The sequence below is a fragment of the Podarcis bocagei genome (genome assembly GCF_964188305.1).
Source record: "Podarcis bocagei genome assembly, chromosome: 5".
NCBI lineage: Eukaryota > Metazoa > Chordata > Lepidosauria > Squamata > Lacertidae > Podarcis > Podarcis bocagei.
In genome coordinates, this window is record NC_138129.1 from 57968761 (window position 1) to 57992732 (window position 23972).

A 23972-nucleotide genomic window follows, 5' to 3' on the forward strand; every position below is an offset into this window, starting at 1 on the left:
AGAATTATGGCAACTTTATTAGCAGTAGTGATGGTGGTAGTATTAAATAGCAACCCATTTATCACATAGAAAATCATTAAGAGATGCACACAGATTGCATCCGACGGTACTATCAGTGCTTAACACAGCCATTCACAGAGGACCGCTGGTTACAATCTGATTAATACGCAGTGAACAAATTAATGGATTAGCTACAGCAATTAATCGGCTTGCCTCCCCTCTCTGCTGCACCAGAACACAAGCTCATCACCAACAGTGCAAAACCAGACTAAAATACAATAGGTGTGTAGAATACCACCCCCATCTTGGGAAGTTTGTGATGAAATACCCATTGATTTGCGTTGGGCTGGATTGCACCCAGGCATAGTTTTATCTGGTGTCTTTTAAAACCAGCCATTTTTTTCTTAGACTCAGAAAGCTCTAGGCTTTTCTCTGACTTGCCACCATGACAAAAGTCCCACCTGCCACAGTGGAGTTTGCAGGGCCCTTTGCACAGAGCTCCCCCAAATTCCTCTCCAGGCATTGCAGTCTCCAGGCTCCATTGGCTTTCCCTGGAGGCCAACTTGGTAAATATTAAAAGAGCCCCTTTAAACAAACAGGCTCACCTTTAAAGACAAGTGCTCCTATAGAATAAGGCCCTGCGTGCTAATTGAGGGATCACCAGGGAGGCAGGGGCTAGGAAAGGGCCTGACCAGCATTCCCACAGCTATTGTATGGATTTTTAGGCTCTTAAAGAACCGTTCCCTTTCTCTCCCTTTTTATTTCCCAGCCCCTTGGGCCTGGATTAAAGTGACAGACAATTTTCCCTTCGCACCTTATTGATGCTTAAATGCACTTTGAGGTGATGTGAATAGGGCGGAGTGGGGAGGAGGGGAGGGGAGAGAGAGCTCTGTGAGAACACAATCAAGTGTGTGTGTTTGGGAGAACTACAAAGCTATCCACGCTTGAAGGTGGAACAGAAGCAACAGTTTGGGTACAAAGTATTACAGCAAAGGCTGGGAATTGGCTGTGGGCTTTAGTGCCCTTGGTTCCCCCCCGCCCCCTTCTTCTTTTTACTCCGCAAAGGCCTCAGATGCATCCAAAGCAGCCTAAGAGGCGGCATTAAGGACAACTTTCCTGGGTCAGACCACAAGCCCATCATGCCGACTCTTCGGTCTGAAACAGTGGCCGGTGCAACATGCAGCAAGGGAGCTTCTTCCCACACTGTAGAGTAAACTGAAGTGTGAAAAATAAGGCATCTGGGCAAGGAGATAACATTTGGCATTCAGGGAGGAAGAAAGTAGAGAGATTACTGTTTGTGTAGTAGAAGGACCTGGTTTCCGAAGCATCTATGGCTAAAGGGTTTTAGGTAGCTGGGCAAGGAAGGACATCTCCTCCTATTAATCCTAAAGGGTGAGGTGGACTAATATCCTACTCAGTATGGGAAAGCAGCCTTTGGGATCCTTGTCTATGCCAGCTAGAGGGGAAATGTGCCTAAACAGTGGCATTCTTGTACATTCCACGCAAAGGCGTAGGAAATGTGAAAGAAAGGGAGTTGGAAATAGGGTATCTTTCTCGCTGGTCTCCAGCAGGAAGCAACGGATATTGACCAAGCTGTGTTTGAAACTTTTCAGTTGAATGCACATTCTCTAATATCACTTTGTCAGTTACTTCAGCCGTTTAAGGAACAACTTAAACACTGTCTGCCATCTCTTCACATGTTGCAACAGTAAGTCCACTTGAGTCCATAGTTCCTGAAAGCGAACAAAAAAACATGAATTTATTTTAATCCAAACACGCACAACGAGGAGTGTCATATTAATGGTTTTATGCATCTATTATACGACGTATCCAGATAACACATGTATATGCTGTCTGAGTAGAATTCTTAATTTTTTTAGTTCTATTGGTACTGAAGCAGTTCCATATTCCTGATTAATTTTGGGCCTTTACAGCTGTATCCTGTTTAAGATGAGGGAGACCTGAACAGGAAACTATTGTTCTGTGGGTGGATGCACCACGTATTTGCAAAATGCAGTGCAACATTCTCTATCCTTTATATAACTCTCAGGTGTCAGTATTGTGCCGTCCACTTTTGAATTCATTGGTTTAAAAACCCCTAGGCATTTGCTCACTGAACTTGCACTGCAGTGATAAGTCAATTCCCCAAACCACTCTGCTATTAGACAAAGGAGGTTCTTAGAAGAAGAGGCTAGGGTAAGAAACCCACCTGGAATTTCTTCATTCTAAGTAGAGGCATGTTGCACTGTGTGTGTGTGCAGATTTTGTATATACTCACGAGTACTTCTATTATTAGTTCACATAGTCTGCCCTCTCCGCCCATAAAATAAAATGCTAGACTGAGAGAGCTGGTATCATCTGACTCACTTAGACACTGGATGCCTGCCTCTCATCACAACAGGAGTCACCCTAAAATCCACAATATGCCTCTTTACAGGATCAATGTTGCCAGATCAAATATCTCAAAATCAGGATACAATGTAGTGTCAGTAGTCAGGCATAGGACAGGAAGATCACCCTTAGTGAACTCAATACATATGTATATTAGATATATATATTTAATGACAGAGATCTGAAACATTCTGTGATACTAGTGTGCTGACATCACAGGGAAATCCAAATGCGGCTGACCTCCATCTTATCATGTGAGTCCATACTGTGTAATAACCCAACCTCCCCGCCCCAGGTAGGCAATTTTGTGGCAAGCCAAGCAGAAAACGGAGGAAAAGCAGCACTTCCCTCATTTGTGAGAGGCTCATTAGCAGAGCTCTTCTTGGAGTCTAATGATCGGAGCCCTTTTAAATGATATTTTATATTATCCCTACCCTTCTTGCTAACTTCAAACATGTGTTTTGTTTTGTTTCTTAAAAGGATCCGCTGGGTTCTTTTTTTGTTTTGTTTTGTTTTTGCTTGTTTTGTTTTGTTTCAGGTAAAACCCAATCATTAAAATTCAGCCCCCGTCTCTTGCATCTGCTTCGTCTTTGCCAAATGAATTGCAGGGTGAGAGAAAAGCGATTGCATTCAAATCACAGATGGGGTGCAGGTTTTTGGAAGAAATTTGAGAAACACCATTGTCCCGAATCAAAACTCAGTCCTTTGCTCCACAAAGGGGGTTGCTTTAAGCCCTCCGAGTTCTATGGCACTTGTTTTTTAAACTTTCAGGGTCTCACACAATGGCCTGCCACCTAAATGTCACAACCACTCTAATTCCAAGTGTGTCTCTTTCACTTAAAAAAAAAATTGGGTGGAGGCAGCAAAATCGAGGGGAGTGAAGGGCAGAATCATCACGCACAAGTTTCCCCTTCATTGCCAGGCCATGGTCTGTTGGTAGGAACTGGGTGAAGTGGGATCCAATGCTTGAGTCAAAGTTGACCAACGGACAATGACCCTACCTTTGAAGGACATTCTTCACAGGATTCGCAAGGTAATGTGATTGAAAGGACTTTATATGAGCCAGCCCTGAAGGAGATGCAGCACTAAGAAAGGAAGAGAGCAACTCTAGGCATGTGCAAGATGCATCTCCCAATGCAATGACTAGCCAGTAGCAACTCCCCACCCCCAGTTGACTCTTGGCATGCATGTGTGCATGCGCACACACACAGACAAGGTGAGCCTTTCTCACTACTCAGGTGCCCACAGTGGAACTGGGATTATTATTCAAAGTTGAAAGAGTAAGGCCAGATTGTATCTCCATCCTAAAATGTTTATGAAGGAGCAGGTGTATCCTAACAGGCATCTAGGCACTACAATTCACCTCAATTTATGGAATCCAACAGTTACTTAATTTGCAGCAAAGGAAGGATGGGCACTTTATCATTAGCAATTAGTTGATGTCACAGTGGCACCAAGGTTGTAAGAGATCTATTGGTGTGGCAGCACACATACTTCGAAACTCCCTGCCTGATGACATTAGGCAGGTGCTCTTTTTGAAGTCTGTCAAAAACATTTTTGTCTAGGCAAGCCTATCCAGAGATATAGAATGATGATGTGTGTTTTAATCAGTTTATTAAGCTTATTGATGATAGTGTTTTTAAATATTCTAAATAGGTTTTTTTAAACTGTATTTTACGGGTAATTTTATTCTCTTTTATTCTCTTTACGGATAATTTTTATTCTCTGTAAACCACATTGGGGTTTTATGATAACCAAGTAGTATATAAATCTTATGAAGTAAAAAACTTAGTAGAGAAGGACAAGTTGGGATGGTAGAATTGGAACCTGAATTTCACATACAGCTTGGTGGACACTGAGGGTTGAAGGTCTCAGGTTTGATCCTTGGCATCGCCATTTAAAAGGGACCCAGGCAGCTTATGTCTGAGATCCTGAAGGTTTACTTACTGCTAGTCAGAAGACTGGGGAAAGATGGGCCAATGGTTTGATGTTATAAAGCAGCCTCCTATGTTTATCAGTGCCTGTACATCAGGGACTTCTGAATGAAAGCTTAAGAGTGATGGTGAAGCTATTCACTAAAATAAGGGGCAGATAATAACTTGTTCCAGGTAATTTTACTGGGATTTTGAGAGCCTCTCTTGTTCCTATTCTACATAACACACCTAAAGGTAAAGGGACCCCTGACCATTAGGTCCAGTCGCGGACAACTCTCGGGTTGTGGCGCTTATCTTGCTTTACTGGCCGAGGGAGCCGACGTACAGTTTCTGGGTCATGTGGCCAGCATGACTAAGCCACTTCTGGCGAACCAGAGCAGCGCACAGAAGCGCCGTTTACATTCCCGCCAGAGCGGTACCTATTTATCTACTTGCACTTGACGTGCTTTCGAACTGCTAGGTTGGCAGGAGCAGGGACTCTATGCAACGGGAGCTCACCCCGTTGCAGGGATTTGAACCGCCGACCTTCTGATCGACAAGCCCTAGGCTCTGTGGTTTAGATAGATAGATAGATAGATTCTTTATTGTCATTACACTAGTGCAACATTGCACAAGTGCAACGAAATTGGATGCCATCCCTTAAAAACAGTAAAAGCAAAACAACAACAACAACCAAACAAACCACCTTCCAACCACACCCACACCCACCCCCCAAAACTCCCAGATCTCACTATCGAGTTACAGCATTCAAAAAGGCCACAGCGTTTAGACCACAGCGCCACCCGCATCCCTTCATAACACACCTACTCACATAGTAATTGTTGCCCCAGTAACTCTCAGGGCATTAAACATTCTCCAGGAATGTGATGGATAAACATCACCACCATGTGCACTTAAATAAGAATTTCTTGCTAGAAGATGCAGATGTAAAACATCATTTTTGAGCATATACTTTCCCAAACCCTAAGAAAAGCCCGTTCTTTCTGAGTTAGATAAATCATTCCAGTTCATGGCATGTATAGCTGACTCTCATCTGATGGTCCTTTAACAGAGGAGATTGTTTATTTTGCTTGCAAGGGTGGAGGCAGAAGCGAGAATGTTTTCAGAAAGATGGGGAAGTTGAAGGCAATGATGAAAGGGAAATTTGATCTGATGGGGGCACAATGGAGTGTGTGTGTGTGTGTGTGTGTGTGTGTGTGTGGCTGCTGTTGGGGTGGATGCTAGGCGGGGCTTGCTTCATTTGCCTTGCAAGTGGTGCTGATGCAACAACAACAACACCTATCTTTGCTTGTGGGCAGTGGCTCATGCAAAGTGCCAGGTTCTGTGCTGTGGTCTAGATTCTGTGCAACAGGGGAGCACACAGAAACATACAGAACACCACAGCCCTGATCATTATATTTTCAATTATACTAAATCCTTTTGGGCTCGGGGCACCTGAGAATTAGTAGCTCCTTCTCTTTAACATCCACATATGCCGGGGGGGCGGGGTTGAGGAAGCCACTGCACAGATATATGGTTCCACTTTACAGAAGGTAGATTGTAGCTCTGTACATGTGCGTATGGGGGGGGCAGGGGGGAGAATTATTTATTTAATTAGAACCCATTAGGTGCTTCTCTTTTTGCACCATGCTCTCCATTGCTATGTTTAATGCTGGTTTTAGTTGTTTGTTGGACTTTCTGCTTTGCCTCTTGTTTTGTTGTTTATGTTTAAGGGGTTTAACAATTGTGCATTGTATCTTATTGTCTGTGTAAACTTGGCAAATTTCGATAGATGGGCAGAATAAACATGATATGAATGAATGAAACTGGGAGCCACAGGTAATTGTCTGAAAGAGCAAGGCAGTCCACTACCCAATCCAAGGATTGCTTAGCATCAGTATTGATTGGGGGTTCCTTGCTCTTTCAGACACACACTCACTGGTTTCTGAGAAAGTTTAGCTCTTTGTGAATATGAACTTCTTGGTTCCCTCAGATGTGAGTCCCAGGGAAAATTTCAGGCTTATGATGAAGACTTGACCAGGTAGGAAGTGAAGGCATTTGAAATATCCAGTTAACTCCTGGTGCCTTAAACAAGAGAGGCTGCAGCTTACAAGAAGTGTTATGCAAGCACTATAATAATTTGGGTGCAGAGTTCCTCATAAATGCCAGTAACCTTAAAGAAAATACAAGTAAAGATAAGCTAATTAATTGTTCAGTAAGCTAATGAATTGTTCAGTAATTTAATTCAGTGTTTTTGCCTAATTTTTGACAGCAGTTGCTAGATCAACATTGCAACAATAGCAGACACTACCAAACAGTGTTCCCTGTGTAATGCAATTTCATTCTGAACTAAGGAGCACCATTATATTCAATGGAACGGTGAGGTTCTTAAATGAGACCTCCCTTGAAGCAAATGGATATTTGTAATCCTATACTCTAGGAAAGGGGGGGGGATTGAAAGCTTGGTTTCTCAGCATCATCATATTGGGTGTGTGGCTCTCTAGATCAGCTCTTCTAAGAGGATTGTTGTCCTGTGCATTCCTGAGGCATAGAGGGTGAGCTGGAGGCATTCTCCACCCCCTCCCATCCTTCACCCCCCAACACAAACAGAAGTTGAGAAGATGAGACACCCTTATTTGGGGCACAGCTGTTTAAGATGTAAAGACGCTTTAAGCATTTGGGAGCTGCTGCTTATAGCTCTGAGAAAGTAAACTTTGAATGACCCTCCAGGTTAGTTTAGTCTGGGATCTGAGAGCTGAAGGGTGGTAGAACCAGACTATGGGTTTTCCCGCCAACAAAGTGGGGGTGGGGGTGGGTGTCGTATCACTTCCCCTGGAAATGTGTGTTATCTTTAGGGCTGGGCAGCCCCCCCCCCAGGCAGAAATTGACAGAAGTCTTTTCTTCCAGCAGGGAAGGCTGCCCAGGAGCGAGGAACAAGGCACATCTTGTTGTATAGTTGTGCAATGCACAGAGAGAGGCCTGCTCTCTCCTAGCACAGCAGAGCATAAAACGAAGCAGGGTGTTTTCTGATCTCTCTCCTTATCCACCCATCAAAAATGTGTGCACATGTAGGCTGAGGGTGTCATTTCATGACCAGAAGTCCATGCTAAAATATAAACACAAGGCGCTGCCAGACAGCATGCTTTCCTATGTGTTATATTAAAATTTGAGGGCAAACGTTCACCTTTTGGTCTGTTATGCTCTTGAGCAACTGGGTCAGCATTCCCTTCTCCCGATCTCAGCGTTCTGCCTCCCCACCCTCATCCCAGCAGCCACAGGGACCTAGTTGGTAGCAATTATTCTTACTAGATCTTTTACCTGCCCTTCACTGAAGAGTCCAAGGGTGGGTTACAGCAATATAGAAGTACAGCTTTAAAAACGGTTTTAAACAAATGCATGCCACCTGAAGCCGCAGTTAATCTAGAACAATGACCTGAATGATACCCTACACTGGACTGATTTTTGAAAGATAACCTGCATAACTTTGTCTCTTTGATAAGGTCCCACTTCCCCCTGCCACTCAGCACCCAGGCCATATCCACACTGCCTGCAGTTTGAGGCTTCATGGGAGAAATAGTGATAAAACAAGTAGCTCTCTTTTAAACAGCAGTTATACAGTGCATGAGAAAGAATACAGAATCCAAGCAAAAGAAGAGGAACCATTCAGCATGGGTGGGCCTCACTCCAAACTAGCAGCCAGTAGTGATTCATAAACAAGTACCAAATGAAGGATAATGACTTTCTGTAGTGAGTAATTTTCAGGATCTCTTGAGACTAAATTCCACAGTCTAAAAGTTGTTAATCAGTTCCAAAATGGCAGCTTCATACTGGAGCCTGGCTCTGAAGTTTGGAGTCGCCATACTCCAACAATAAAGTTTGTTTGTTGGTTTGTTGCACTTACTGGTCACCTTCTTTATTACAAAAAGTAAGCCTAAGTGACTTACAATAAAATACAAAAAAGATAATCCAATCTAAAATTAAAACAACAGAAAAGCAAAAAATATTCATATACATAAAAGGCAGTCCAACACATCCCACCAACTAAAGGAGGCCACAATATCTAAAACTTTACAAATTACAGGCCAAAAGCATGGCTGAAAAGCAATGTTTTTTCCTGGTGCCTAAAAGCAGCCATTGGTGCCAGGCATGCTTCTCTGGGGAGAGCATTTTGTAAGTAGGGAACCACCACTAAAAAGGCCTCTTCTCATGTTGTCAAGAGAGGGCACATAGAGGAAGACCTCAAATGATAAATGCAGGGTCCAGGTTGGTCCAGGGAGAGTCCATTGTCAAGCTCCCACAACTACATGGTTACAAAGCAAAGGCTACAAAAACAAAAGAAAAATCTCTCTTGCTGAACAGTTTAGGGACAGATTTATCATTACATCTATTTCTGACATCCAAGTGTGAGTGCAGATGCTTACATAGCCCAAACAGCCCTACAGCCCCACAAAAGGGAGGTATTAGCAGGCTCAGCTGAGTCCTAGGGTTCACCAAAGTACAACAAAACTGTTGGAAAGGGCTGTGAGGGGGCCATGGAATGCAGACTATTTGTTTCATGTGGAAGAACCAGATAAGAAGGGGAATCAAATGGAGTATTATGGAGAGGGGCATGGCTGCATCACCTGACTGGAATAGTGAGCAGGAGAACTACACACTGCAATGTTTTTTGTAGGTTCCAGTTGTGTTATGATCTGAAATTATGTACATTTTTTCTAGCACAAATCCAAGAGTTGCAAAGTGAGTCTTTAATAAGAGTCCATTACCTCCTTTTTTACCTCCTTTTCCAATTTAAAAATCCCCTCACATTGTGCTAACTTTAAATATAAGCATGAGCCTGAATAACGTCTAGTATATTTCTCTTGTTTCATTGGTAGAATATATGCCCCATGACATACTGAAATCCTGTATTTCTGAGGAAACTGGCTGCTAGTTTCATGCTCAGGTTCTGCAGGGACTTTCTCATTGGTCAGCCTTTCAAATAATAATTATTTTTAATGGTGCATTCAAATAAGGACATAACCAGAGCAGATGATAGTTTAGCATTATCTGGAGCAGGGGATGTTCAGGCAATCATTTGCAGAGTTACCTGTTACCTGTCATAAACATCATTTCCCTCTCCTGCTTTTATTGTTTTACTTCCTCCTCCTCCTCTTCTTCCTCTTCTTCCTCCTCCTCCTTGTTGCAGTGACACCACTTTTATTTATTTATTTTGAACCCATTTTTCATTCATATCATTTCCCAAAGCAGGGCACAGTAAGATTCATATCATTTAATAAGATTTAAATAAGATTTAACCACTTGTTGAAAAGGGTTAGGTTCACAGATCTGTCACACTGTGATAGGAAGCTGATTTGAAAGCTTAGGAACTTCTATCCCAAATGCTTGTTTGGCAGTGGCCTCTATCCCAACAGATGCTGGGACCGCCCATTCGAGATGTGGCAAGTAACTGAAAAGAAAAGATCACAAAGGCAACTTTGCCTGTTCAATTACTTGAGAGGAAGCATGAGTCAAGCAGGGACTTGTTCATATTGAGCTAAAAGCAGGGGCCCATTGTCTTCCCCTTTTAGCTGCTGTCTCAATTTACCCGAGGCAGGAGAAAGAAGACTTGGTAGTTGAAGCAGCTCTAGCAACTTAGTGGAATGGCCTTTTCTGCTAAGGAGGATGTTGGGACCGCACGTCCCATCATTCCTATAGGAAAGTGTTAAAAACATGAGTGATGCGGGATGAGACCAAAAGTCTGTCTAGTGCAGCATCCTTTTTTCCACAATGGCTAGATACCCACAAGCAGGACAAGAGAGCAATAACCCTCTCCCACCATTGCTCCCTAGCAGCTGGTGTTCATAAGCATGCTGCCTCTACTCTGGAATTCCAATTGTATAATTGGAAGGGACCTTGAAAATCATCTCGTCAAACTTCCTGCTCCATGGTAGTTGGTAGTCTCAGTCCACTTCTTGGCAGGAAAGGAAGCTCTGCTGCCTTCACTTTCCCCTTCTTCTGACCTAGGAAATTTGAGAGGGTACTGGGGAGGGGCAAGATAAGGTGCTCAAGCATCCGTTCATGTTCGTGTACCCTTGCTAGGAGTATATGCAAAAGGGCTCAAGCCCATTTGGGGGTAAACACAGTGGTCCTTGTGGAACCCTAGTTAACATTCCCGGATCTTTAAGGATGGGAACTAACTTAAGGAACTATCCTGAGCCTAGACTTTGAAGGTGTGCACTACCAGCTTGAGTTTAGCTTGGAAGCAATAATAAGTAAGTAAGTAAGTAGTACATGCCCCTTGCAGCTAATGTAAGATATTAATCTGGCTGCTCCATTTTGGACTAGCTGCAATTTCTCAGTAGCCTTCAAGGACAGCCCCTTGTAGAGCATGTTTCACACAATGCATTTGTGTCATCTTTAAAATTGGCACAAGCCCCTCTATCTGTTTAAGCAAGTGTAGGGAAACAAATACAGTCATATCTTGAGTTGAATGCGCTTCGGGTTGAGCGCGTTCGAGTTGCGCTCCGCGGCAACCTGGAAGTAACGGAGCACATTACTTTTGGGTTTTGCTGCTTGCGCATGCGCACTCAAAATGATGTCACACGCATGCGCGGAAGCGGCGGCACGCTCAGACACGCCATCGCGTCTTTCATTCCGTTCGGGATGTGAACGGGGCTCTGGAATGGATCTCGTTCGCATCCCGAGGTACCACTGTATTTTATTTAGTGACCCTCACATCAACCATTAACTGTTAACTTGTTATTTATTCAAATGTCTCAAAGGGCACATAAATTGGGCCAGGAAGCGCTTACCGATATCTCTGATTTTTACTATGTGATAAAGAACTCAGAGGAAATATTTTCTAGTAATGGCAGTAGCTGTTAAATTTGCCATTCCATCTCTGGCAGTAAAATCGTTTGGGCCAACCCTAGTTGTTTACCATATACATATTTAGCCAGGTTTGTAGAGTTCAGATTAGATCCTTCCCCTTTCTTCCTTTCTTCCTGGTTCCCAAGTGTAATATCAGGATTGTGTGGCTTGGTAGCAAACTTTGTAGGTTTGCTGTAGTCGGATGGGGGTATTTGAATTGTAGGAGAGTCACCCTGAGTGAGTCTACTTCAGACTGAGGTGAAAATTCTAAGGGTGTTGGTAGTTCAAGAATAGACAGATCAGTGGGGTTGCCTTTGGGGTCTGGAGACTGATCAGACTTCATCCAAAGGAGAAGGGTGTCTTTTGTGGTTCAGATAGCCATCTGGCCTTTCTGATAGACTGAGGAAACCTTTTGAGATTAGGTCCACTACAGTTAAAATGGAACAATGCTGTTTAGACTTCAGATGAGCACTTGGTATTATTAGCCAACAGAAATAAATGACTTGCAGTCTGGACAGGCCTCTTCACCAATGGACTTTTGGGGTTCCAAAATGTGTCTGGCTTCTGTCAAAGAGAGAGGTGACTTTTTGGGTTACATTGAGCATCTAGAGTAAATACAAGTTCTGCATTTTAGAAGATTATTAATAGCATTCAAATGGGACCCATATGACATACCACCTTAATTTCTATTCAGCCCAACCCCTTAAAAAAGCACAGCAAATACAGTAAGCCTGAAACCTATTGGTTTCGATACAAATATAAATTGCAACATCCACACTGAATGTATAAACAAAAGTAACATCATGAAACCGAGCAAGATTGAAAGCAACAGGCTCTTTCCATGAAAAAACCCTGAAATGATTTAAATAAATCTTAATATACCAATATGTTCCTGCAAGTTGGGTGTAGATCATTGACATTCAGGGTGAACATGGACTATAAAGCCTTCATTAAAAGACAAAGGCCCCCAAACAATGCTGATAGGTTTTAGATTTGATCTATTTTCATCCTTAATTTCCTGGCAGTTAGAGACTTAAAGCTATGGGGCTATCTGTTTAGCCCATTTTAGTGTTGGCTAAGCTCAAAAATCTTCTTGGATGTTTTAACTGTGTATTGACAATTGTACTTTTTTCTGACTGACGGTCGAATAAAAGGTTGATGATGATGACTTAAAGCAGTTTGCCATCTGGTTACCTAAGGAGAGCCTACATCCATCGCTCCCTGCCTGTAATCTAAGATCTGCATTAGAGGTCTTGCCATGTGTGCCTATTGTGAAATCAGTATGGTCGATGAGCACACAAGACAGGGCTTTCTCAGTGGTGGCTCCATTTTATGGAACTCTCTTCCAGTTAACATTTACTTGGCCCGCTGAGTTTTGGTATTCAATAAAGGCTTTAAATCTTATCTTTTTACTATTGCCTTTCTTTAAAATACAAGTGTAGCCAATGTACAACAAACTGCCAGTCTCCTCTGAGCAAGTGGAACTATACAAACACATAGAAGTATTTTCTGAGAGCTGCAGTGCAGTGTTGGAAAAACATTTTCCCAACCTCTTGCGCACAAACTTTGTGTAAAGTGGCTTAGGGCACAAAGGGAAGCTGAGCAGGTTCACTTCTGTCAAGTGGCTTGATGGAAGATTTCCTCTTGGTAACACGAGGGAAGAAAGGTGGAATATAATGTAGCAAATAAAATAAATAAAAGCCTAGCTTTGTTTTGCTTCTTTTTTTTTTAAAGACACCCTCTTATTAAAATATGCATTTTCCCCTCCATGGAGCTGAGCTTAATGCAGGACTTTGTATAATACGGAATGACCCATACCAAGATAGCAACAATTCTGAGTAGATGCACACTTCACTTTCTGAGTGCATCTTGAAGCTCAGTTAAAACGTTGCTTATTTGCAAAACACCAGAAAATGCAGGAGGAGAATTGATGATGTGTATGTTGGAATAGGTGGCAGGCTTGTAATATGCAGAATTCCAAAATAAGTTCAGAAGCACATCCCTCTACTGGTGAGTTGAACTGACCAGTTGCCAATACAGTGGTACTTCGGGTTACATACGATTCAGGTTACAGACACTTCAGATTACAGACTCCGCTAACCCAGAAATAGTACCTCGGGTTAAGAACTTTGCTTCAGGATGAGAACAGAAATCATGCTCCGGTGGCGTGGCAGCAGCAGGAGGCCCCATTAGCTTAAGTGGTGCTTCAGGTTAAGAACAGTTTCAGGTTAAGAACGGACCTCCAAAACGAATTAAGCACTTAACCTGAGGTACCACTGTACACATTTATTGCTACTTAAGTACCGTATTTTTCGCTCCATAAGACACACTTTTTCCCTCCTAAAAAGTAAGGGAAAATGTGTGCGTCTTATGGAGCGAATGCAGGCGGGAGGCAGGTGGGAAAAGCCCCCAAGAGCTGCACACATGCTCCACGCGGCTCTTGCGGGCTTTTCCCCGAGGAAGGAGAAGGGCAGCCTGTCACTGACAGGCTGTCCTCCCACCTCGTAGAAAAGCCAGCAAGGGCTGCGCTCCCTTTAAAGAGTGTGAGGCTCTTGTTGGCTTTTCTGCAAGGTGGGGGAATTCCCCGACCTCTTGCAAAAGCCCCCAAGAGCCATGCACTCTTTAAAGAGCACCCGGCTCTTGCGGGCTTTTGTGGGAGGTTGGGGAAGGGACAGAGGGCAGTCCCTTAGTCCCTTCCCCCACCTCCTGGAAAAGCCCCCACCCCCACACAAGCCACGTGAAGCGTGTGTGTGGCTCTTGGGGGCTTTTCTCTGAGGAGGGAGAAGGTCAGCCCATCAGTGATAGGCTGCCCTTCTCCCTGCTGGGGAAAAGCCTGCAAGCACCGCACACATGCTCCACGTGACTCGGGAAAGGGAGCGCTGAGCAGAACCTGGGATGCATACAGGCTCTGCTCAGCGCTCCCTTTAAAAATATTTTTTTTCTTGCATTCCCCCTCTAAAAACTAGGTGCGTCTTATGGCCAGGTGCGTCTTATGGCCAGGTGCGTCTTATGGAGCGAAAAATGCGGTGCGTGTAGGAATGTTGCAGAAGACTGCAACAGGCTAGCCCCAAGAACATCAGTTTCTTGAAACATAGCAAGGGATGTGTGCAAGAAAGCAGGTTTCGGCTCATGCAAAGGTAGATACAGATTTACATCTGGATACACACCTACACTGCAAAAAATCAGAGCCTGCCAAATATTTGGAATTCCCCCTGGATTTTCCTCCCTGCAATACCCTGATGCTCCCCACAACCTACTGGGGGGCAGGATGGATGTTGTTGAGAAGCAGCACTGGGAATGGATGGCTGTGAGCAGGCTGGCAATGAGAACAGAAGCACTAGACCAGTGATGGCCAAACTTGGCCCTCCAGCTGTTTTGGGACTACAACTCCCATCATCCCTAGCTAACAGGACCAGTGGTCAGGGATGATGGGAATTGTAGTCCCAAAACAGCTGGAGGGCCAAGTTTGGCCATCACTGCACTAGGCGGATCAGCAGTAACAGCCATGGGTGTAGCCAAGGGGGGGGGGGGCTGATGCCCATCTAAATCAGTAAAAACCAATACAAATCTGAGGTTCTACCCTCCAACAAAAGCCTACACCCCTAACAAAAATCCTGGCTACACCCATGGTAGAAGCCTCTGTCTTAATTGCCCTCAAAAGCTTTGTTGGGGCCCAGAGGCACCAGTGTTTTTCTTTTTTAGTGCTGTGCCCTTTAAAAATGTATTTTTTTTGGGGGGGGGGGAGTAGCCAACTAAGTAGTTCCACTAGTCAGTGTTTTAGCTGCACAGTCGAACTTCCTGCCCTCTTTTCTCTTTACACACACTGTAAATCTGCTCTGGAGGATTGGGGAAACAGATTTAAGGGATGGAACAGATTTAAGGGGTACAAGGAAGTTCCACTACACAGCTAAAACTCATTCAGCTGGCAGAACTGTTTACTTGTATTTGGGCCATATTATTTTAAGGGGGAGGTTGATGTAAGCAAATATCACACTGAATTGACTAGTTGAGTCTTTGTATGTAAATATGGATGCATGTTCCTGTCTGTGTCCAGCACACTGAAATGGTGCTCTTATCACAATACTTGTTTGTAAACTGTTTTGAGTAAAAACACATTTCGAAAGGTATGATACATAATTTTATTAGAAATTAAAAGAAGTAGTTGTGCAGAACTAGTGATGTGCAAGTAGAGCTGGACTGCAGCCCAGATCTAACATGCCAAACTCTTGCCTTGATAAAAATTATAAACAAACCCGAAGTATATGGGAATACACTATATTATACTTATATCCTCGTTGTGCCTTCAAAAGCCCCATCAAACACAAGGAAGGCTACACTGTTCATCCCTGGACTACTTAGTGTTTGATCTTTGAAAAAAGACATTATTTCTCTTAGTTATGGAGAGGAATGAAAGAACAACCATGGACTCTTCCAAGACAAAGGTAAACTAGATTTTAGTAGAAACTTCAGTGTAACTGCAAATTTATTTAATGTTTCTAATGTCACTGAAAAAGTACAATTTATGAAAGCTGTCGTCCTGTTCTGCTACATCTTTTTTTTTTTTAAGGCGGTTCCATAAAAACTCACCCCCATTAAATGTAAAGAGTGTAGGTGAAGAGAATACAGAGGAGACATTTGGGTTTTGCATAACCTCTAATATCAGTTTAAACAGCAATGTAAAAATGAGGAGGTACATCGGAGGCAGCACTTGCTGCTGCCAGGGAGCCTCCCGCTTTCCCCATCATACTGAATGGGGTAATAGACACAAAAAGGAACACTTTGTTACAAGTTTCCATTAATTGACAACAATAATGCCTTAAGATTTAATACTAATGCATTCAAGACATTAATGATAATCCATTAATATGAGGGACCTGACAATGTAAAAGTGGAATCAAAGATATGATCCACCGTAACAATGTAACAGTTGGGTGGGGATAACAGCTTGCATATTGAATATAAAGGGCTGGTGAATTGATATCAGCAAAGAAACTGACTAATACGGTGGCTTTGTAACAGAGAAAAAATGGGCACATATAAAATTGTCATTAAATACTATTGCTACATGAACAAGCAGCAGCATTATGGGCCCATATTTTTGATTACAGAGGTTTGTGTTCCTAAAAATCCAAATGTTAGGAATAAACCAATCATTAGCAATATTTTATTTCAATAGGAAGATATGCATTCTTGCAGTCCTCCAAGACAATGCCTCATAGACTCAAAAGTGAACAGCAGGTGGAATTAATTTTACATGGAGAAAATTGCAACCGAATTGGCACAACAGAAGCCTACAGCCAATTTCATGCTGGATGTATACATTCACTAACCAACCAACCACACAGCATAAACATATCCACAAATTCAGATCAAGTTGTGGAAGAGTATAGGAAACTACCTTTAAAACCTCGAACTGCTATTCCTGTCAATCATTTGGGTGCATTTGCGACTTGATTATGAGATCATGCGAGATGAAAAGAAATAAATAAACAAATGTTGATGTTGAGATGGGTAAAATGGAAGCATGGTATAAAATACGTCACAGGAAGATTAAACGATATTTAATAAATTAATAGGGAAATATGTAGCCAAAATATAAGAAATAAAGCTGAAGAAGATAAAAACAGCACGATGATCTCACAAATAAAACTTCTTATATAAGTTAAAGGTAATTTAAAAAATATTCTATACAATTATCTGGTTTCCACATCACATTAAACCATACATAAAAATGAACATGCAGTGTGCTGGTGCATAGCACTGGAAAATTCTCCTCTGCTTCTGCTACAGTGCTGGAAAAACAAGCCAGAATTTAGAGAGAAACAAACTGTGAACCTAGGTTTGGATGTCACAGCAAGTCAGACTCTGGCTTGTTTCGTAGTGGCATGGCAGCAGCAGGAGCAGGGGAGGAACAGAGCAAGAACGTTTGCGCACCATGCACTAGCATGCTGCATGTTCACATTAAACCATTAATGTGATGTGAAAACCATGCTAATGCATATCAGTATTTCAGCAAGCCCACTCATTAGAAGTATGGTTGACAACAATCTAAATGAACATTTGCAGATGAATGCTAATTAAGGGCACAATTCAGAATCCACTTCAGAGAAAATTTTGATGCAGAAACAAGTGGTAGACCACAGTTCCATTCATTCCATTGGAAGGGTTAAGCATGACCTTAACTGTCTCTAATTAAACTGCATGGGGCTTTTAACTTGGAGTAGATTTCATTCTTCCTACTTATGTATGGAATTTGTTTTTTACATTTCTTCTGTTTGCAACTTGTATAGCTTTTCAATTAAGGTAAGAAGCTGGATCTTTCCAATACATTCCATATTGTCTAATGTTGAGTTTCATGTGGGGGGGGCATGAAATAGTGTGACATGAATACATCACTGTATGTCCTGTGTGCATTCACTAATGTAATTGTTTTAGAAGACTCCCCCATCCACATTTTGCACTTTTGGTAAAAAATAATATATTGGCTTTACTAGCCACCTTATAATCATACACTAGTTTCATATATCCAACATTCTGAAAAGCAGAACACCACTGACAATATTTATACGTTTGTTTCTGATTCATATTAAATCTTCATACTTGGATACAATCTTGGGTTATATGCAGAAAAACCAATGATCTGTTTAGTAGCTGATGTTTCTGTGGTGCTCTCAAATGCTATACCCTACACCTAGATTTTTGTTGCTTTTTAAAAAAACCAAAAAGCTTATAAAATTATTTTGATACAGTTTTAGGCAGCAGGTATAGTTGGGTTGGTTTGTATAATTCAGGCTTCAGAACCAGTTCCCTGGGTACACATTATTCAGGATCAATAATGAAAATGCAATGAGGAAGATTTCTTAATACACTGTAATTTTACATTTTTATTGTTTGGTGAAATAAACAAGGTGCTTTAAAACAGCAGAAAAAAAATACAAACAAGTGCCAGAATGAAAGGAAGCAAAAAGGAAATAAAGGGCAGAGAGAAGGGTTCCTGTAATTTCTTCCACAATGATGAGCAAAAAATAAAATAAAATGTGTGTTTGCTATTTGAAACACTTTTAGAGGCTGGTAGTCAATGTCAACTTATTACTGAACTATCAGCTAGATACCAGTTATTTAGCACTGGCTCATTTCTGAACATTATTTAGATATTCACATCATCAGCAGTTCAGCACACTGCAGTGTAATGGAAAGTACTCCCTAAACTGAATTGGAACTGAGATCCAAAAGGGAAAAAAGGTAAATAAATATCTTGCATATATGTCAAACTATATTCTCCAAACAAAACCTTACATCTTATGAAAGGAGTCAGAAAGTACCAACAAAACAAAACAAAACAAAACAAAAAAAGGTTTCTGCTTTCTACTACTATAATACTGTTAAATCTCCAAGGCTGAAAATGTCCCATGTGTTGATTTTCTGCCTTTTTTAAAAAATTAGGTGGTGAAGTAGAAATTCAAACACAGGAAGAAAATGCATATATATGAGAGCACTGGTTCACCGAAATATCAAATATACAGTATTCTAGTGTCAAAAGTACAGGCAGAAATGTCCAAGAATTCTTGGTGAAAAGGGGGTAATTGAGGAGTAAAAATTCTACTTGACAATCACTCACATTTTAACAGTGCATTAATTATAACAAAAGCCAGATGGTAAGTGAGCAACAGAGTCATAGTGTTCAGTGTTTACTGCAGAATATTTCTTTTCTGCTCATTTAAATGAGGTTGGAAACATATACTCATGTATGGAAAACTTTTAAGGAGCTATGTTTATTCTTCCTTTCCGGCTTCTTGAAAGAGGCAGAGTTGTGACATTGATTTTTGAGTTAAATGACAGTACACGGTGATTTGGATAAAGCGTTCACCGTGCCTCGTTCATTATCAAAGGATTGCTTAGTCCTCCAATCTGGCTCGATCTATTCTTTTGCCTCTAGGAAAAGTGTTTCTTGAGGGTACAATTTTAATTCCAGTAATGATTTATTTGGATCCAGCTGGGTCACCTGTGAAGACAAAAAAATTAGAGAAAAAAACATGAAAAAACAAGTACAGGTAGCGGTCATATACATTTTCAAAAGCAAACTGATAACTATTTTAGGGCCTTTTAATTTTTTTACTTATAACATTCAGGAAAATAGCATCAATTCATACATAAGAATATGTATATATTTGCAATGGGCTGCAAGAAAGATAGGTTTGTTGTAAGTTGCATTTTGTATCACCTGGCAAAAGGTCTCTTATTTTCTTTATTTAGAGAATCTATCAGCATTTGTCAATGCAGATGTTATGTTTGTGAGATTATTGGAATCTTACAGGTACACAGGACAGAAACGACATGCCTAGCACTTTTTTCTATATAGACCCAAAATACTCACTTAATTTAATTGGTGTTTCAAATATGTAAATGGCTTAGACATCCTCTAATAATTGCAATTTGATTTTGCAGTGCATTGCAGAGAGCATGTCACCTATGTACAGTGGAACCTCGGGTTGCGGACGTAATCCGTGATGGAGGCACGTCCACAACCTGCAGCGTTCGCATCCTGAAGCGCCGTGTCTGCGCAGGCATGATTTGGCGCTTCTGCGCATGTGGCGAAACCCGGAAGTAACCCGTTCCTGTACTCCTGTTTTCCCGCAGTCCGCAACCCGAAAACACGTAACCTGAAGCGGCTGTAACATTATGTATGACAGTAATTGACAAATCCATTTCAGCTCACTCCATGCTTAAATTCCATTGACTTTCTTTCCCCAATAGTGCTTGGATATGATTACATTTTCCAAGTTTAAAATCTGGGCTTGAAAAGATATATTACTGGAAACTCTACTGCATAATAGGAGAGTGATTTAATTGTTTATCCACACCTGTGAAACCATACTGTATGATTTACCAACAATTGCTGTCTAGTGAAACATATACATTAGAAAGGAGCACAGCTCTACTACAAGATGCATGTACACTTTTGTGTAGAAGTATACAGTATACCTTCCCAGCAATTACAATTTGAGCTTTTAGGATAGGGTCTCACCTGAAAACATTAAATACATGTTTTGTTAGACCAGATTGCCATTCCCCCCTCTCCCGCTCATACTCTGTATGCAAAACTTGTTTTCACTGGCAGACTGTACATGGGCAGTAAATTGTGGGATGATGAATAACTGCATTGGAATAAGTAGCTGCAATCAAAGGCTCAAGCGTGTAACCACATAGGGTGCATTAAAATTTGAAATAAGTAGTAACTGTCTACTGCTCACAAACACGGGGCAATTTTATGTCAGGCATTACTGAACAAATCAAGTTCCAGTAGTTGCTGAAGTCCCTCTTTGTGAACAGAAAAAAGATAGTTCCATACCATTGTTACTTGAGTCTCATTCCTAGTGTTATACCCCACCTCAGCCCTCCACTGGCGTTCTAGCTTTGTTTCAACCGTTCCATTTTTCTGTGTTTTTAAAATTGAATTGATTTTATTTTGTTTGGATGGTTAGTATTTTAAATTCTATACTGCTTGTTGCACTTGGTGACGCTCCGCTGATGGAAGGCATCTGTCAGCAGAACAGGGAGGAAGGGAATTTTCTGGGGGTTGGGGGACCTTCCGAGGCAGATTTCAGATGGAGTGGTGGTCTTTGGGAGGGGAAGGGAGCACCTAACTTTCTATTCCTCCCTGCTCCACTGATGCGTGCCTTTTGTCAGCAGAATGACACCAACTAGATTCTACCACATACATAAATATGTCATAACACCATACCATGAATGCTTGAGATTATAAAATGTTTTAAAAGCCCATTAAAAAAGATTTGTGATATAGCATTTTCTACAAAGTATAGCATTTTCTCCAAAGAACATACCACTTAAAATGAATGGGAAGAAACTATCTTAGAAAATATGTTTTATAAAACTACTGCGACTCTGAATTCTGTTTTGCACTTACAGAAGCCTAATAAGCTTTTTGTTTCATATTTAAAGCCTTTAGCATTTCACTGCTACAGTGCTGAACCATTCTTTGGACAAGAGGTACTGTGCACCTGAGAAAAGCAATTTGCTTTCTCTGTTCAGTTCAAGTCTGTATCTAATTAAATCCACTCACTTTCCAAATCCCATAACCCCTTTATTGCAAAAGCAAGGAAAGGTAAGTAGAGTGAGAATGTCTTCTGTGTATCAGGCGAAAACTGGTTTGAAAAGCGAGGCTGGGTTAATGAACACTATCCTCCAGACTGTAACCAGATGGAAACCTATTATTCACTTGAGTGTAATTAAGGATGCACATCCTAATCGGAACTCTTGGGTTTATAAACTCAAGTTACCCTTAATAACAACTATCAACGATGTCCTTTTCTCAAGTGTTTTCAACTTTGGAGGTTAGCTGAGTACCTGTGCTAAGAGGAGGTTTGCTGCTTTTCACCCTTGATTTCAGTGTGCCTGCTGGTTTTTTAATTCACCTAGGGACTGCAGAGTTTGCAAATGTTTACACCATTACCCAATTAACTAACAATATGGCTCCTACATCTGTCAACAAACAAAGCTGTTGTTGCTTTGTTTTAGCTGCTTGGCATTTTCTGTTCATATGGGTCGCTATTGTACTTAATTATCACGCCAGATCCCGTCTGCAGCATTTACTTTGTTATTTGTAGTATGTAAATATGTTGCTTTAGCATGGAAAACAGAAGCTTTATTATCACTCCTCTGACCAAAAGATAGGCTTTAGATGGCAAGCAAAAAACCTGAAAGCAGCAACAACTGAAGGGAGAATTAGAAACAAGTTATCTCTGGGCATATTCAGGCAGTACTTTCCTCCTGAAATTGTATCCAGGATGACGGCAAGAACCGTCTTCATGAACATGGTCTTCTTCCCTCCCATGCCCTCTTCACCACTTTCTGATACCTGATACCGTGTGTGTGTGTGTACTTCTGATCTGACGCCCTGCAAAGTTATTTTTACATTCTTTTAGTTCAAATAACAGTTCTCTGTTGGAAAGTAAATCAAAGTAAATCAAACACCATAATTTATCCCACACTTCTACGTCCTGAAGATTACCATAAGTTCAATACTACCACATTTCTCCTGAAGGCTCAAATATTTACATCAAAAGCCATTTCCTAATATTAGGGACATCCCTAAAATGGCTTGTATTTCCGCCTACAGTTCAACCTCAGTTAGCAGTGAGCCGCTGGGATTCATTATTAGCCAATTAGATATGACCACCTGCGGCTTGTCCAAAGACCTCATCTTGGTAGAGTCAATCTTGGGAGAATCATCCTTAAAATTTAAATTTCTCTTATTAGTCCCTGGCTTTCCTAGGGCACTTGAAGGGTTGTCACGTGTGGTCTTTTCCTCTTGACTGTGGATTTGGCTGTAACCTTCACAATCTCCCTTTTCATCCAAGAAACTTTGTTGTATGGGCATTATATTCAGCTCAGTGACCAGGAATGAAGGGGCTTGTAGTGCAACAACAGCTGGGGACCCCAGTTTGAGAAACATTGAGGCTGATGGTTAAATAGTATTTATATATAAAGAAGAATTACTCAAATAGTAGACATGTAAATGTATTCAATAACTTAAGGGTACAATATACTATCAACTAAAGTAACTAAAATTATCCCGGTTCTTATCATTCCATTGTATCATATATTGTAAGAAGGGGACACGGGTGGCGCTGTGGTCTAAACCATGACAGAGTGAGCTCCCGCTGCTCAGTCCCAGCTTCTGCCAACCTAGCAGTTCGAAAGCATACCAGTGCGAGAAGATAAATAGGTACCATTGTGTCAGAAAGGTGAATGGCATTTCTGTGTGCTCTGGCTTCCGTCACGGTGTTAGGTTGCGCCAGAAGCTGTTTAGTCATGCTGGTCACATGACCCGGAAAGCTCTCTGTGGTCAAAAGCCCTTGGCCTGAAGCGAGATGAGCGCTGCACCCCATAGTCACTTTTGACTGGACTTACTGCCCAAGGGTTATTTACCTTTACCTTACCTATATTGTAAGATGCTGGCAAACATTTGCATTGAGGGGGAAAATCAATAGAAAGAAAGTAAGTTCTGAATCATACTGGAATTGCTAGGAGAATAGTAGCTGATATACTCTGTGGTCCACCCCCATTGTTGGGCAGATAATAACCAGCAAAATATGGCTCCCTATGTTAAAGCTCCGTTCCAATTTGAAGCACCATACCTCTGGGTAAAGCTATTTAGGCTACAATGGCTGAAACTGTAATACCATTAGAAGCCAATAGAAAGTCTCCAGTCACTTTCAGTGGACTGTGGACAGGATCCACAGTGTTTTCTTGGGTTGGGGTATTATTTAGGTTTTTTATATATATTAAATTTTTGTATCTTTATTTAGGCTCTTATGATTTATATGGAAATTGTTCAATTTGGTTGTGTACTTTTGATGTTTTCTTTATTGTTTATTACTGTTTTTGTTATGTTTGTATGTTTTAAGTCACCGAGAGCATGGTTTGAACTTTGGGAAGGCAGCATACAAATAAATGATTGACTGAATGACTGATTGATTTTCTAGGGCTTCTATCAGTATAGTGGATTTGTATTCAAATACATTTCTTAATAGAGCTCATCCTCTCCAAACCCCTATTTACATATTCACCTTAGCTGACCCTGCACGTAACACCAAATGCTCACACCCTGTACAACAGCAATTTACTGCTTCCTACATACAGCTCCTTATGCACACTGATCCAGGAATAAAATGTAAAGTGAAATAATGGCAAGCAGCCTAGTCAGGTCATTTAAAGTAATGGTAGGAATATACAACTATTGTAAGTCAAACATGAGTAACAAGGATCATACTCATTACTTTCCTTCACGCCCTAGAA

The 23972-nt window shown here is 41.4% G+C and overlaps 1 protein-coding gene and 1 long non-coding RNA gene across 6 annotated transcripts in view; one reads left to right on the forward strand and one right to left on the reverse strand.

Annotated features, from left to right (window-relative positions):
* LOC308586553 overlaps positions 1-23972 on the forward strand; it is a 46918-nt gene that overhangs the window by 1182 nt on the left and 21764 nt on the right. The window lies entirely within an intron of this gene.
* The window catches only part of FAF1 (Fas associated factor 1), a 175557-nt gene continuing 167888 nt past the window's right edge, over positions 16304-23972 (reverse strand). Inside the window, exon 19 of the mRNA XM_081193170.1 lies at positions 16304-19155. Within this exon, the coding sequence (XP_081049296.1) occupies positions 19072-19155 (84 nt within the window). The 3' untranslated portion in view covers positions 16304-19071. The remainder of the gene's footprint in view (positions 19156-23972) is intronic.